The sequence below is a fragment of the Equus quagga genome, chromosome 5, assembly GCF_021613505.1.
Source record: "Equus quagga isolate Etosha38 chromosome 5, UCLA_HA_Equagga_1.0, whole genome shotgun sequence".
Taxonomy (NCBI): Eukaryota; Metazoa; Chordata; class Mammalia; order Perissodactyla; family Equidae; genus Equus; species Equus quagga.
The window spans coordinates 47,827,751-47,844,583 of NC_060271.1; the positions used below are offsets into that span (position 1 = coordinate 47,827,751).

General features: G+C 52.2%; 1 protein-coding gene across 2 annotated transcripts in view; it reads right to left on the minus strand.

The window, feature by feature from the left end:
* The window catches only part of PRKCZ (protein kinase C zeta), a 117,883-nt gene that overhangs the window by 37,210 nt on the left and 63,840 nt on the right, over positions 1 to 16,833 (minus strand). For both annotated transcript variants that reach the window (XM_046661507.1, XM_046661506.1), the window contains one exon: positions 1,260 to 1,345. In XM_046661507.1, coding sequence (XP_046517463.1) covers positions 1,260 to 1,345 — 86 coding nt within the window. The remainder of the gene's footprint in view (positions 1 to 1,259; positions 1,346 to 16,833) is intronic.

Sequence of the window (16,833 nt, forward strand, 5' to 3'; positions counted from 1 at the left end):
CCCCAGGAGAGCACGTTCAAAGGTACCCAGGTGAGCACGTGCAAAGGTCCCCAGGAGAGCACGTTCAAAGGTACCCAGGTGAGCATGTGCAAAGGCCCCCAGGAGAGTACCTGCAAAGGTCCCTAGGTGAGCATGTGCAAAGGCATCCAGCTGAGCATGTGCAAAGGCCCCCAGGAGAGTACGTGCAAAGGTCCCTAGGTGAGCATGTGCAAAGGCCCCCAGGTGAGCATGTGCTTGGCTGCTGTTGTGGGTGGAGAGATGTCCCTCAAATTCATGTCCGCCCAGAACCTCAGAATGTGGCCTTATTTGGAAACAGTGTCTTTGCAGGTGTAGCTAGTTAAGTTAAAATGAGGTCCTACTGGAGTGGGTGGACCCTGATCACAACTGGTGTCCTTATGAGAACAGAGACACGGAGAGGAGAAGGCCACGTGAAGACAGGCAGAGGCTAGAGTGCTGCAGCTATAGGCCAAGGGACGGACGCCGCAGCACCAGGAGCTGGGAGAGGTAGGAAGCAGCCTCCTCTAGAGACGTCAAGGGGCGTGGCCCTGCGACACCTTGGCTTTGGACTTCCAGCCTCCAGACCGTGAGAATGAACCTGTTTTCAGCCCCGAGTCTGGGTGCTTGTTCTGGTAGCCCCTGGACACTGATGGTCCTTAGCCAAAGGCACCTCCCCTTCCATCGTCAAATGGAACAACTACAAAGCCACGTGAATCACGTCGTTTCTAGAGAACGGAAAGATATCATGAAGAGCAACAATGGAAACTAAGCTAAAACCCTGGGGAACGGGTGGGCAGTGCGGTCAGGCGGGTGGCAGAGACTGGGGGGCTGTCTGGAGCTTCCGGGGTTCCCAGGAGACCCTTGCAGCCAACAGGAAACACCGGGTGCAGTACAACATGCAGCCTGGTGTTCTCTGATAAATGCGCAGGCCCGCTTCTGGACGCCAGCAGGCCGGGACCTCAGAGCCAGGGGCCCTGAGGGAGGATTACACACCCAGGGACGGCCCGGGATCCCTGAAACACTCAGACCACCTTCGTCGAGCAGCCACCATCTGCAAAAAGACCCGAACTGGAACCTTCACGGGCCCAGGAAGCCTTGTCAAAGGCTCATCCATGATGGAGAGAGGTGTTTCTGTGACCCGCTCTGGACAGCCTGTGCGTTGACTGAGCCCAGCCTGCTGGCTGCAGGAAGCACTCCCCCGCTCTCTGCACACGGCACGCGGATGGCCCTCGACTAGCGCATCCCCAGGCGGCGACACTCACCCTGTTAAAGCGCTTGGCTTGGAAGAGATGGCCGTTGGCACGGTACAGCTTCCTCCATCTTCTGGCTCCACGGCGGTAGATGGATTCTAGAAAGGATATGAGAAAAGTGTGAGCAGCAGCATAGCGGCCCGCTAGCCCCACTCCACCACGCAAGGTGTAGGCGGGAACAGGCCACTCCCGTCCAGGTGGCCAGAGCCGTGGGAAGCCGGGGCTGAGATGACAGCATCCCTGGCGGCCGCCCCGCCTTGCCTCTCCTCGCATGATGCTCATGTCACAGCCATGGCTGCTGGAGATGGCAGCCCAGGTGGGAAGAACAGAGACGGGGGTGCCTCGGACCACAGCTGAGCAGCCGGGATTTGCCACGAGGACGCCGCCCAAGGAGGGTCAGGCAGTAAAATCATCCGAGGCCCGGCATGCCCACCGCTCCTTTTCCTTTCCACCTTCTTCCCTCCGGGTGTGAAATCCAGGCCCCTTTTCCACACAGGGACACAGTTCAGACAGCCACGAGCTCGCGTGATATTTACAGTAAACGTCACGGAGGGGCAGGGGCTGCGGCGCCAGATCCACGGCCAGCCTGGAACGCAGCGCTCAGCCTGCACCACTCCACCCCCCAGCCGGACACGAGGGAGCGCCTGCCGAGCCTCCCTCCGCCTGAGGAACCTGGGAGCAGAAGGAAAGCAAAGCAAATGGCACACTTATGCTGAATCGCAAGTTACCAAAAATGTCGCTTTCACAACACGCATTCAATAATTCAAACTTCTGAGGAAGAACACCGCTCATTAAAAATGCCAGAGCTAAAAGTATAACGAGAACGGTTGGTTTTATTCTCCCTTAAAATGCTTCTAACACTGCGCCTTCAAAACCCTTTGAAACGAATGTATGTGAAACAAAATATCCAGGATACAACGGGAAGCTTTGTGCTTTTATAAAGTTCTGCAGTAAAAGCGACTTTCATGAGAGTCACGGAAGCGCCACGGACATACTAATGTGGAAATTGTAACGGAATGTTTTTAAAATAAGCAAATTACTAGCTCTGGCTGGAACCTGCCGAAATCAGGTCATGGCGACCGCAAACCCTGCTTCTCCCCTTCAGTGGGAGACAGAGTGAGAAACGAAGTCCGGGCTCCTCCAGGAGCAGGAGCCCCGAAGCTGGGGGGCGGCTGGGGTTTCGTAGAGGCCCAGGTGTTGCCTGGTGGGCCCTCAAAATTCCCTGCCACAGGCTCTCGGCCGACACCCAGAGAGAACAGGGCCAGGCTGGAGACGGCACGAGCCTGCAACCCGCCCGCCCCACCCACCTCGGAGTCCACACCTGGGCCTTCAGGCCTGCTGGCCACGGAGGGCAAATACCACTGGGAGCCACAGCACCCTCAGCGCATCCGCCTCTCAGCTCCAGAGTCCCTGGTGACGCCTCAGGGCCTCTGCCCAGATGGCAGGGTGCATCCTGACACACCTGGTCCTTCTAGCCACCTGGCTTGATTTGGGGGAAGCTTGGCCCACGGCAGGGCCTGCTAACGTCCACAGGACTGACCCTCCCTGTGTGGCATTCACAGCCCCTGGCTGTCCCCGCAGAGAGTAACAAGGCGCCGAGTGACAGAGATGGACACCGAGACACAGGGAGAGCTGAGCTGGTCAGACAGCAACACACCAGCACCAACACTGCTCCTTCTCGAGCCTAGCGCACACGCCACGTGGAAGTCTAAAACTATGCCCAACTGGACATCCTTTATTTTGATTGAAACCACTGAAAATAAGAAACTCAAAGACGTCCTAGCCCAGGCCAAAGGGTATGAGGGGGCCCACAGCAGGCTGGACACACTCATCAAGGGGGCAGGACAGAAAGCCCTGTATGACCCTCACTGGTATGGAGCATGAAGGCAATAAACCGGACCCCTGCTGTTATGGACTGAATGTTTGCCACCCCCCAGATTCCTGTGCTGGAGCCTAAGCCCCAAGGCGGCTGCACCTGGAGACGGGGTCTCTAAGGAAGAAAGCAAGGTTAGATGACGTCATGAGGGTGAGGCCCCCATGATGGGACCAGTGTCCTTAGAAGAGGAGGAAGAAGCCAGAGCTCCCTCATCACCAGTGAGGACACAGCAGGAAGGCAGCGTCTGTGAGCCGGGAAGAGAGGCCCCCCCAGGACCCAACCCCGCAGCCCTTTGATCTCAGTCCTCCAGCCTCAGAGCCACAAGAACCCGCCCCCAGTCTAGGGTACCGTTACGGCGGTCGAGCAGACTAAGGCACCGTCTCACTCCATACACACATTTGTCCCCTCACAAAATAAGGACTCAAACATGAGAAGCAAACAACAGCAAATTTTAGATGGAAATATAGGAGAAGATCTTAATAATCTGAGAGGGAGAAAAATTCTGAAAACATAAAAAGCACTAGCAAAAAGGAGGAGGGGACACTTGTGAGTCCACTGCAGTGAGGACGGGTGTCCGTCCAGAGGCCGCTGCGCAGTCTGTCAGCGTACAGGCACGTGACGGCGCCTCCTAATTCAGGCTGCGGAAAGAACTTGTACAAATCCACGAGGAAAAAGCAACAGAAACATGAACAAGAGATAAGAACAGGTGTGCTGCTGAAGACAGATGGTAAACGAGATGACCAGAAGCTCCACCTTGTGAGTGATCAGAGGAGCTCACCAATCGCCTCGGTGCCTTTCACATCTGAGGACTGGCCCAAGTTTGTCTCCCCAAACCCCAAACACTATCAAGGATGTAGAACAACCAGAAGCTGCTTATTCTCCTAGAGATGGGCTAGATTGGCACCAAAAATATCCGCAGAGAGGAACACTGGCAACCAGTGGACCCAGCAACTGCACCGCTCCTAGATCAAAGCCCGAGAGGAACGGGCACACGGGCTTGGGACATTCAGGAACGTCTGAAGATGGCCAGGCGCATCGACAGGTGCAAGTGTGGCTGACAACGGAATCGCGATTGGCTGTAAAGCCCAACCTCAGGCCTCAGCACAGGAGCATCTTCGAAAAGCAAATCACACACACAAAACGACACAAAATGATACATCAATATATACAAAATGGGCTACGTGAAACGATGCCATTGCTATAAAACTGAAAAAACAAGCAAAATCAACAACGTATCATTTCAGGATACAGAGTCAGGCGATGAAACAGTTCCAGTAAGTGAATGACCAATGCCAAGTTCAGGACAGTGGCAGCCTCAGGGGACAGTGTGCGGGGCGCGTGGTGTGGGCTAGCCCTCTCCTTGGACTGGCTGCTAAGGGCACGCGTGTCCACCACCTTGTCTGCTTTGTAATGCACATGAGTTACCTGTTCTCAGGGGGCCTCAAATGCTACATTAAAGGACAAACAATTCAGACTGCAACAACACAGAGGGAGGGACCAGAGGCTATAAGAATGAGATGGTTATAAACTAATTTCAAACATTTCCCTCAGACTCATCGGCAAACAATTCCACCTCATTTTTTTAACTTTAGGGAATCATTTTTAAACTTTTTGGGAAGGGGACAGGTGCTGAATTTTATTTCAAATAAAGCATATCAGATTTTTGTTTTTTGAGAGTGAGGAAGATTCGCCCTGAGCTGACATCTGTGCCAGTCTTCCTCTGTTTTGTAGGTGGGACACCACCACAGCACAGCTGATGAGCGATCTGTAGGTCCACGCCCGGGATCCAAAACCGCCAAGCCCAGGCTGCTGAATCGGAGCACGCAAAGTTAACCACTACGCCACTGTGCCAGCCCCGGAGCAGATCAGATTTTAAAAAAGAAACACAGAGCTCTAAGTCTGCAAAGAAAGGCCCTGTTCCCCGCGGCTGGCGTGGCCCGAGGCGGCCCATCCTCCCGCCCTGCTGGCTCACACCCTGACTGACGGGACGCAGCGTCTGGGAACACACGCTCTACACCGAGCCAGGACGTGGGTCAGGGTGGTCGGTCAGGGGGCCGTGGGACAGACAGGACGCTGCTCCCGGGCCACAGAAAAGTGACAAGTGTGAAAGGAAAAGGAGGGAGGGGTAGGGACTAAAGTGGACGCAGAGCAGGGAGGAGAGGCCCCGTCCTGCACAACCGGCCACAGCCCTGCCAGGCCCACCTCACGATTACCAGCCCCCGGGAGGGTTAGTGCATTTCTGGTTGTAGGTGGGACTGCCGTATCACATCCGTCATGAGTGTGACCCTGGTGCTTTAAGTGGAGGCTATGTATGGTTTCAGGGAACATGCATGGGCGCCTCTTGGCAAGGGGTGGAATGGGATGGTTAATTTTATGTGTCAACTGTGCTGGGCCACAGTACCCAGACGTGGTCAAACATTATTCTGGATGTTTCTGTGAGGGTGATTCCAGATGAGGTTAACATTTAAATCAGCAGAATTTGGGTGAAACAGATTGCCCTCCATAATGTGGTGGGCCTCACCCAATCAGTTGAAGGCATGAATTGAACAAAAGCCTGACTTTCCCCAAGCAAGAGAGAACTCTGCAGCAGACGCCTTCAGACTTGAACTGCAGCGTCAGCTCATCCTGGGTCTGTAGCTTACTGGCCCACCCTGCAGATTTGGGGCTTGCAGCCTCCATAACTACGTGAGCCAATTCCTTATAGTAAATCTTTCTCTCTATACACACACAACCTACTGGTTCCGTTTCTCTGGAGAACCCTGACTCACACTGGTATTTTCCATCACCCCCCCCCCCCCCCCCCCCCCCCCCCCCGCCCCATGCAGAGATGGACCCCGGCAGCACTGGACGTCCTTGCATCATCTCAGGCAAAGGTGGGGGAAACCCCCCAGGGTGTCCCACCCACGCCCACATCACAACCTGGAAAGTGGGGGCCAGGTGAGTTACAAGGAGCCACAAAGGACAGCAGAGCCTTCCCCACTTTATACAACACAGGTGGTTTTATTTTGATGTACTTTCCAATTTACAGACAGCTGCAAACACAGTACCGAGCGTTCCCATACAAGCTGCCGCAGCTGCCCTCGTGCTAACATCTGGCCCCCAACACATCGTCAGGACCGAGATAGACGCCGGGGCACACACAAACTCCAGCTTGAGCTGGCGCCCTCCTCAACTTCCTTTTTAAATAAACTTTATGCTTCAGAACAGTTTTAGATTCATGGACAAACTGCAGAGAGAGTATCGAGTTGCCACAGACCCCAAACCTGGTCCCCCCGACTGTTAACATCCCACAAGCATGCAGCGCGTTTGTTACAATCAATGAACCGACATTGATCCGTTATCATCAACTAAGGCGCATCCGTACTCTGATTCCTCAGCTGACCCGACACCCCTCTGTACTGGGACGCCACCCTGGACCCACACGCTTCGGTCCTCACGTCTCCCTGGGCTCCTCTGGCTGTGGTGGTTTCTCAGATGTCCCTGGCTTGACGACGGTGGCGGTTTTGAGCTGTGCGGGTCAGGCGCTGTGTCGAGCGTCCCTCTCCTGGGGTCGCCTGGTGTTGTTCTCCTGACTGGACTGGGGTTACCGCCTCCTGAGCCCCAAATCCCCTGAGCACCTGCCTTGAAATCCACATTCCCACAGTGGCGACCCCCAAAACCCCCAAAACTTCAACTTCAGGCTCTACCGGAAGGTTCCCCCAGGGCAGGGCTGCGCTGGACGCAGTCGGATGGTGCCCGCCTGGCTTTCTGCAGCCCTGAGCTCAGAGGCAACTGTGGGGCCAGGGGGTCCAGCCGTCTGCACCCCCCCGCAGCCAGGGCCATCAGCCTCCTGGGCCGTTGCGTCTGACAACAGTTTCAGAATTCCAGTTTCTGCCCAGAAAGCCACAGTCCCTACTCCAGACCTGAAGTGACAGCCACTGAATAAAAGAGAAAAAAGGACACATGTCCCAGGGAACACATGTGTGCAGGCGCTTCCGAGGGGCGGGGGCTCTGGGGGAGCCGGACCCCCGCACACCCTGGCCGGGCCGTGTGCCTCGCACTGTGGCGCCACCTCCTCATTTCCACTGACCTCAGCGGAGGAGATGCCCATGGAAAAACGGTCCCAAAGCCAAGCCGGCGAGTGGGAGGGGACTCTGCAGGGAAGCCCGGACCCGGCCCTCCACCGCAGCCCCGGTGGTTCGGATGGCTCCCCCAGGCCACTCGTATCAAGGCCGGGCTCTGGAGCAAGAGCTGCTCGGAGCCACGTGCCCACTGGGGACCTCGAGCACATTTCGTCACCTCCCTGGGTGCCCGTGTTGCACGGGAAGGACAGCGGGATGGTGGAGAAGCCGTTGGCCGGCTCCTAGCGGCTCTGGTGCATCTCAGCCTCAGCTCCAACGCCCTCAGAGCAGCTCTTCGCTCCTCTGTGCGACTCTATAATTAGGAGGCAGGAATTTTAACGAGCTTGGTTTCTATGGCAATCCAGCATCTTGAGGGCTCTGACAAGGCAAAGAAGACACACTTAAAAAAACCGAGCCGAGAGCAACAGGCTGTGCAACAAACCACACACCCCCGACTTGGGGACGAGCGTGGGGTGTGCCGAATTTCCAGAGCAGGTCGGGGTGGCGTTCGAGGCCAAGCCTGCTGTTTCCTGGAAACAGAGCCCCCAGCCAGGTGACCAGCACAGCACAACGCCCCACACCAGGGCGCATGGCATGGGGACAGCCAAATGCCTTCTCTGGTGGTCCCAGGTCGGCGACTGGGCCCCAAGCAAGGCCCAGGAGCCAGTGAGGTGCCCTGGGGAGGTGGGAGGTGGGAGTTGGGGTACGGCCGACAGGGGATTTGGGGCGGAGTTGGTGCTGCTGCCTCCGGGCCAAGATTCCTCCCGGGTAGCGACTTCCACTGGGTTCTGCGTCCCGGAGGGCAGGGCCGCCTGTCTGTCTCCCTAGGACAAGGGTCAACCCCGGCTCATTCTAGGCGAACATGACACAAAAGTGGCCGTGAGGAAGAACAGCGTGCTTGCAGGGCTCAGTGCCAGCCATGTGGTCACCCAGGACTGTGTGCATGGGCGGGGGTGTCAGGGGAGGTGGGTGGCCAAAGCCCCCAGCACAGCCCTTTTCGGCATCACATCGCCCACGGTGTCCAGTTCACGGTGCACTTACTCCAGGTCCCCTGTTCTTACCAACCCACGTCCACCAAAAGGCTCCTACCACGGGCTGCCGTGAGACCTTCTAGAAATGGGGTTTGGGGTTTTGAGTGGGACGTTAGCCTGGCTCCAGGGAATGTACCTGGTGCAGCTGGGAAGCCTGGTGGCAACACTGACTGGGGATCCTGAGGGACAACAGAGTGTGGACAAACGCATGGTCACAGGAAGCCCGCTGGGAGTTGCACGGCTCACCCGCGTTCATCTAGCGGCTGGTGCGCCCCTGACAGTCCATATGGCCTCATGGCAACTGCCCCTTGCTCCATGCACCGGGGCCAGCTGCTGTGTGCTTCAGGGGGTCCCGGGCACTCATTCCCCACAGGGGCCGTTCCAACAAGCACTCGATTACTCCTTCAGCCCCATGGGTCAGATCGGCCATGCGGGAGGCATTCTAGGGGCTGGTGCTGCCACAAGCAGGACTCGAGGTGGGATGGACACCTTGGCTAGACCTGAGGGCAGGAAGGGATGGGCAGGACCCTGCCGTGGACCTGAGGTCAGCCGCCGTCCTGGGCGCACAGGCAGCAGTCCCCCCGAGGGACTGTCTCTGATCCCAAGGCTATGCTCCAGCTTCTTGTTTCCCTGCCTCCCTGGCAACAACGTGGCTGAAAGTGGGCTGAGCGCTGAGTGGTGAGGGACAGAGCAGCCTGGCAAGGGCTTGGAGCCGCTGTGCAGGAAGCCAGCTGCTGGGGGACGTGGTAGCTGTCTCAGGCCACGTCGGCCATGGCCCCGGCTCCCACGGAAGCAGCAGGTGCCCACTTCTCCCCACACTGTAGGGCCTCCCCTCCCCACGGGAAACGGCCTTTTGCAACCATAGCACCACGAAATGTAGGCAAGAACAGGCAGCAACCCAGGCCCTCGACTGGCCGGACAGGAGGGAGCTCTGCGCACTGCGTCCAAACGTCACATGCATCTGTGCAGACCATCGGCACCCGACAGGCACTCGGGACACGACAGAAGGGATGTGGCCCCCTTGGAGCTGACAAAGTGGTAAACACGATAAATATTTAAACTGTCAAGCGCCAGCAAAAAGGACAAGTCAGGTGGCCAAGAGACTTTGGAAGGGACAGGAGGGGCAGTGAGGCGCTGGGGGCTAGCCCACTCAGGGGTGGTGCTGTGGGGCAAGGCTTCACCGCCCTGGGGTGCGGGAGTCACTGTCACTCTGAGCCCGGCTTTCCTCTCTGGGAGAAAGTGGGAGTGTCACTTCCCGCCTGTGGGATGCTGCCTCAGCATCCGCCTGCCCTCCGCATGTGGTCCTGATGCAGCCCTGAAGCAGGGGCACTGCCGTGGGGGGAGCTGACCTCATCTGCGTCCAAAGCCATCAGAGAAGGGGGACCTCCAGTGATGCCATTGGTCCAGGGCAGTCATGTGACTGAAATGGCCCACTCAGGCTGCAGAGAGGGGCTTCCCTCTCAGGCCGGGGCGCCCCCTCCCCTGGGACGGGGGAGCAAGGACACACGGCCCAGTCGCTGCAGGCGGGGTGGACATGGCGGGGGCCAGCCCAGGGCAGTCTCCACACATGAGGATGCCAACGGAAGACAGTGAGTGAGCCAGTGCCCGGTTCGTCCACCTCTGGACACATTCCATGGGGCCATCACTTGGGGCAAGCTGCCCGTCAGCTGTAGCCACTGGGGTCTGCCGGAGGACCTGCCAACGCTGCCACCCAGCAGCACCACCACCGAGTGCCAGGTTCCAGGCTACACCATGAGGCGCATCTGTGGCAGACTCTGGTTCGGAAGCTGAAATTGTCCAAAGGCCATGAAACGGAGCCTCTCCACCGAAGGGAAGCCGAGGAACAGGGTGGCACTCAGCGCCCGTCTCCCTGGGCCTCGCTGTGCGGGAGGGCGCCGGCCCCCGGCTGCTGAGGCTCTCCCCAGGACAACCTGCGGATCCAGACACCCCACGCGCACAGCAGCGGGACAAACAGCCAGTCTCACGGAGCTGACCTGCCAGGCACCCTCCCCAGTGCCTAAAATGGACATTAGAACATGCTCTGCGAGGTCACGAGAGCAAAAGACTGGGGAAAACTCGGTGGCCATCAACCGGAGAGCAGCTCACGGGACAGCCGGTCAGTGGCCAAGCACAGAGGAATGAGAAGTGCCTGCCGTGGTGGGAAAGGACTCAAGTTCCCTACAGAGAGAAGGGCCGTGACAGAGGAGGCCGCGTGGGCCCTCTGCTGGACAGACGCGTCCTCACGGCCTGCTGGAGGCCTGAGCAAGCCGGCGCAAAGCCTCTTCCAAGGAATGCGGCTCACTCACAAAGGACACAAGGGAAGATGAGCAGGACGCGCCAAGGACGCATCCAGGGATCAGACTTCTGATTTTTAAAATGAGAAATGCTTAAGAAAGGTCTTCCCCTTCCTGGGACGGGTGTCGGGAGCTGCAGGGACCCCACGGCCAGCTCCATGCACGGCCCAGGGCCCAGCGAGCAGCACACAGCAGGGTTCAGGTCTACCAGGGCCACCCAGACCTAAGACGTTCCCGGTCAGCGCAGGCTGTCCTGACAGCAGAGCACAGACGGGGCTCACAGAACAGACACCTGCAGCCCAGGCTCTCGTTCCACCCTCCTCGAGGAAGAAGACGGGGTGGGAGATGAGGGTCGCAGCCTCGAGGAAGCACAAGCCTGGGGCTCCTCAGAGCCGTCCCTCTGTCATCAAACATGGTCAGCAAACATCAAGAAAACCAACCCTAAGAGGAGCTTTGAGAAAGAGGGGTTATAACAGTTCGACTTTCTAATAATCTTTATCTCAAAGATACCAATTTGTCATGATACGAATTGTTTCAGTGAAACGGCTGGTCAATATTTTCCCAAAGAGTCTGGAAAAATGAACCAACTTCCAAATAACTTATCAGAAATAACTTCACACAGGAAGCAGCTCATCTCTGTAGATTCTCCCTTGTGGACGCATCCCAGCTGCCCAGTCCCGCTGTGCTGTGATAGGACCGGGCTCCCCTCCCAGGCAGACCTGGGCACTGGCGGAGTCCACGCGTCCGCGTCCAGCACAGAGGGAGGCTAGCACCTGTGGCACAAGGACAAAGCCACACCAACAGGGGCCCCAGAAAGTGCTGCTGAAGGAAGATACAGCTCAGCCTTGGAAAACACGCCACAAACGTGGACTGGCACCGGGAACCATGGGGGGACCGAGGACGCGGCCACCCTCAGACTAACCTGCTTCCAAGAACAATCAGTGAAAGCTGGAAGACAGCAACAGAAACAGCGTCAGGGCTCACGGACCAGATGGGAGGGCCAGAGCATGAGAAGGGGCCGGAGAGGAGGGACACGTCACCAAGGCCACCTCATGTCCTCGGGCACTTGCTGATTCTTCGAAAGCCAAATGGAAAGCAAGGCCCAGAGCTCGTGGGTACCCAAGTGGAGACAGGAACCGGGGCTCAGAGTGACCAAGACAATGCAGACCTAAGAAAGTGTCTCATCAGCTCGAGCTGCTGCACAGAACACTGCAAACCGGGGGCGCAAACAACAGAGAGCTACTTCCCAGTCTGGAGGCGGGAGGTTTGGGATCAGGGAGCTGGCAGCGCTGGGATCTGGTGAGGGTCTTTTCCTGGCTCACAGATGGCCATCTTCTTGCTGTGTCCTCACATGGCAGACAGAGAGTCCCGGTGTCTCTTTTTATGAGGCACAAATCCCACCATGAGGGCTCATGACTTAATCTATCACTGTTCAAAGGCCCCATCTCCAAATACCACCACATTGGGGGTTAGGGCTTCAAGACAGGAACTTGGGGGACACGCATTCACTCCATAACACTCTGCCCTAGTCCCCCCCAAAATCACGTCCTTCTTGCATGCAAAGCACATTCATTCCATCCATCAGCCCCTAAGCCTGAACTCTTGCCAGCATCATCTCTAGTTTCATCTTGGGGCCGGCCCCAGGGCTGAGTGGTTAAGTTCATGCACTCCGCTTCAGCGGCCCAGGGTTTCGCTGGTTTGGATCCTGGCCACAGATGGCTCATCAAGCCATGCTGAGGTGGTGTCCCACATAGCAGAGCCAGAAGGGCCCACAACTAGAATATACAACTATGTACTAGGGGGCTTTGGGGTGAAGAAGAGAAAAAAAAATAAAGGTTCATCTTAGTATCATCTAAATCAGAGAGGGGTGAGACTCGTGGTGCAATTCATCCTCAGGCAAAATCTCCTCCAGCCTGAACCTGTAAAGCCAGACAAGGTATGTGTTGTGCAAAACACAACATTGGGCCAGGCGCAGGAAGGCCATTCCCAAACCAGAAAGGAGAAAGAGGGAAGAAGGAAAAGTGACAGGTCCCAAGCAAGTCCCGGACCTAGCAGGCAAATTCACTAGATCTAAGGCTCGAGGATGACCCCTCTGTTCTGATGCCCTGTGCTCCAGGCCCGCTGGGAGGGCAGTGTCACCCCCGCCCAGGAGGCTCTCAAGATCCCAGGGAAAAGGAAACTGGAGAAATGAACCTGAAATCAGCGTGTGTTCCCCAACCCCACCCCCCCCCTCCCCGGCCCCGTGAGGCATTTGCTGAGTCCTAAGCTGCATAAGTTTGGGGCAACAGGCCAGGAAACCAAGCAGAAAGCAGTTGCTAAAACAAAAAACAAAACAACAACAACAACAAAAAGGCTAGGTAGAGACTGTGGCCAGCGCTGGGGAGACAAAAGGTGGAGATTGGGGTCCTGGTAACCCCCAGACTCTCTCTGCTGAGCTTACTGGAAGAGATTAAAGGAAAGTGAGAAACAGATCAGCCTTAACTGAATCAAGGTGATTTGTCCACACTCCATCTGCCAGAATAAAATTAAACCCTTTCATGAGGAAAATAACATCATTCAGAGCTCCTACAGTTTTTCAAACACAGTATCTGATATTCAATCAAAAATAACCAGGGAGGCCAAGAAATAGAGGCATCCAACTGAATAGTCAATAGAAATAGACTCACAAGTGATTCAGATATTCAAATATATTTAAAAAGACAGATGGGATGAGAATTTCACCTGTGAACTAGATCGAAGAAAAAAAATCAAATTCTAAAAATCCTAGGATTTTAGAAATCCTGTAAGTGAAAACCATAGCAATTGAAACTAATAATTCAGAGATGGAATTAAGAGCCAATGAGACAAAACAAGAGATTTCAGTAGAAAAGATACAGATTGAAGCACAGAGGAGAAAGAAAACCAGAATGGAAAGAACACAGAAAAGAGCAAAAGGACAAATGGGATGTGGTTAAGATATGGGTGTGGGATCCTGGGGGAAGAATATGGTGAAGGGGGCAATACTCGAAAAGATACCAGCTGACATTTTCCAAAAGAGACAGAAGACATTACGCCCCAGATCCAAAAAGCTCTGCAAACCTCACTTAGGATAAATTCAGCATTTCCCCCTCTTTTTGCAAGGCTGATGAAACAGACGGACAAGGGCCGTTTTTAAAGCAGCCAGAGAAAAAGAGAAGCATTTCCTTGAAGGGGACAATGACAAGATTGACAGATGACTTTCCGACAGGAAGAACAAAGAACAGAAGAGAATGTACTAAAAAGGCTGAGAGAACTTCACTGCCTCCCTAGCCTTCTAACCCCAGTGGAAAATAAGCCTCAAAATGAAGGCAAAAGAAACACATTCTAACACAAACTAAAACCAATTAGTTGCCAGCAAATCTGTGCTAAACGAAATACTAAAGGGAATATTTCAGGCAGAAGGAAAATGGTCTCAGATGTAAGAATATCAGAAGAGTAAATAAGTGGGTGAATCTGAATGAATACTATCTAAAACAACACTCACAATGGCTATTGCGGGGTTTAAAACATATGTAGAATTTAAACACATGATAACAACAGCATAAAAATTGATAGGGGGATAACAGAATTGAAGTGTTGTAAGGTTCTTGCCTTATCTGGGAAATAATAAAAGTATTAATTTAAGGTCCATTCCCAAAATGTGTCTTATAATTTCAAAGGCAGCCAGAATATATTTTTTAATATCTTAAGAAAAGTATTACTTAATAGAGCTAATAAAAAAAGGGAGGAAATGTAATAAGGCTTGATTAAACAGAAGGCAAGAAAATGGGGACTGAAAGAAAGATGGGTCAATTACAGAACAAACAGTAAGACGGCAGATTTAAACTGTAACACATCAGTGTGACACTAAATGTAAATGGACTAAATGATTCAGTGAAAGACATTCATTGTCAGAGTAGATCAAAAACAACAACTGACTTCTGCTTATAAGAGCCATTTCCAAAAGAGGATATAGAAAAGTTGAAAGTAAAAGGATGGAAAAAAATATACCATATAAACACTAAGTTCCCCTCCCGCCCACAACACACACACACACACACACACACACGTAGGTGTAGTTATATTAAGATCAGACAAGGAGGCTTAAATGCTAACAATATTTTTATCTTAAAGAGCAACATTTCATGATAATAAAAGTGTCAATTCAAAAGGAAGATAGAATGACCCTAAATTTGTATGCACATACTATAGCACAAAATAAATGAAGAAAAACAAAATTAAAAGGAGAAAGACAAATCCTCAATAATTTAATATCTACAGATATTAAAGATACTTAAAAGATAATAAAGATATGAACTATGTCAATAAATGTAATTTGGACTTTAAAATATCTTTAAAAACACAATTTACTACAGATGACAAAAGAAGAAACAGAAAATCTGAATAGCTGATTTGTATCTTAAAAATTAAACTTAGTATTTAAAACATTCCCACAAAGAAAACTCCAGGCTCACAGGGCTTTACTGGTGAATTCTTCCAAATAATTGTTAGAAATAATATCAATCTTGTGTAAATCCTCCCAAGCATTTTTTTAAAAACTCAACGTTGGAGAGGTTGTGGAGAAAAAGGAACCCTCATACACTGTTGGTGGGAATGCAAACTAGTGCAGCCACTATGGAAAACAGCATGGAGATTTCTCAAAAAATTAAAAATAGAACTACCATATGACCCAGCCATCCCACTACTGGGTATCTCTCCAAAGAACTTGAAGTCAGTAGTCAGCAATTTCAAAAGTCCCATGCATCCCTATGTTCATCGCAGCATTATTTACAATAGCCAAGACGTGGAACCAACATAAGTGCCCGTCAACTGATGATTGGATAAAGAAGATATAGTACATATATACAATGGAATACTACTCAGCCATAAAAAAGATAAAATCATCCCATTCACAACAACATGGACGGACTTGAAGGTATTATGTTAAGTGAAATAAGCCAGAAAGAGAAAGACGAACTCTGTATGACTCCACTCATAGGTGGAAGTTAAGCACAGAGACAAAGAGAACTGATAGGTGGTTACCAGGGGAAAGGGGAGGTGGGGGGAGGGCACAAAGGGTGAAGTGGTGCACCTACAACATGACTAACAATAATGTACAACTGAAATTTCACAAGGTTGTAAATTATCATAATCTTAATAAAAAGTTAAAAAAACTCAATTAATTTTATAAGGCCAACATATCTCCATGTTAAACTCTGACAAAAACATTACAAAAAAGGAAAATTATAGGTTAATCTCTCTCATAAACATGGTTTCAAAAACACCAAACGAAATATTAACAAACTGAATCCAGCCAAATCTAAAAGGATAGCGCATCACAACCAAATGGTGTGTAGTTAGGGAACACAGGGTTGGGTTATCCTCAAAGTCAATCAATATGGTTCACCTGATTAATAGAATAAAAGAGAAAAGTTTCAGTATGTCAACAGATGAAGGAAAAAAGGCATTTGATAAAATTCTATACCTTTGAAGACAAAAACTCTCAACTAGGAATAAAATAGAATCTCTTTAATTTGATGGTGGGGATTTACCAAAGAAAGGTCATTCTGCAAACAACATCATCCTTAACGGTGAATTTGTTCCGGAAATCAGGAACGAGAGGATGCCGGTTGTCACTACTTCTGTTCCACATTGTTTGGGAAAGGTAAACAGTGTCAGTGCTACAAGGCAACAGACAAGGGGTTGGAAAGGTAGAAATGAAACCCGCTCATTGGTGAAATGAAAGTGTGTGTAGGAATTCCCGAGGAACCTGCAGATAGAGCACTAGGACTAATATGAGAATTTAACAAGGTTGCCGGACAAGAGGTCAATACAGAACAATTAGTTGCCCTTCTCTACACATTTCTATAAACAAACAAATAGAAAAGAAAATTATAAAAGTAACACTACTTAATATAGCATAAAAAATTAAATACAAGTGGTGCACTCTAAAAAAAATGTGCAGGAGTGCCACACAGAAGATATTCTCCTACGGTGATCTATAAATTCAAACGCAATCCAAATAAAACATCTCACTGGGTTTTGGAAATTTATAAGCCAATTGTAAGATTTGTACAGAAATGGAAAAGGCAAAGAACCACTGAGATAACCTTGAAGAAAAATAAACTTGGAGGACTTGTAACACAAGACGTTAGCAGTTATTGTAAAGCTGAGTTAAACAGTGTGATACGGGTGCAAAAGAGGAATGGGACAGAAGCAGCCCAGAAACAGGTCCCCACACACGGCCACCTAATCTATGACAAGGATGCACTGAAATGCGGTGGAAAA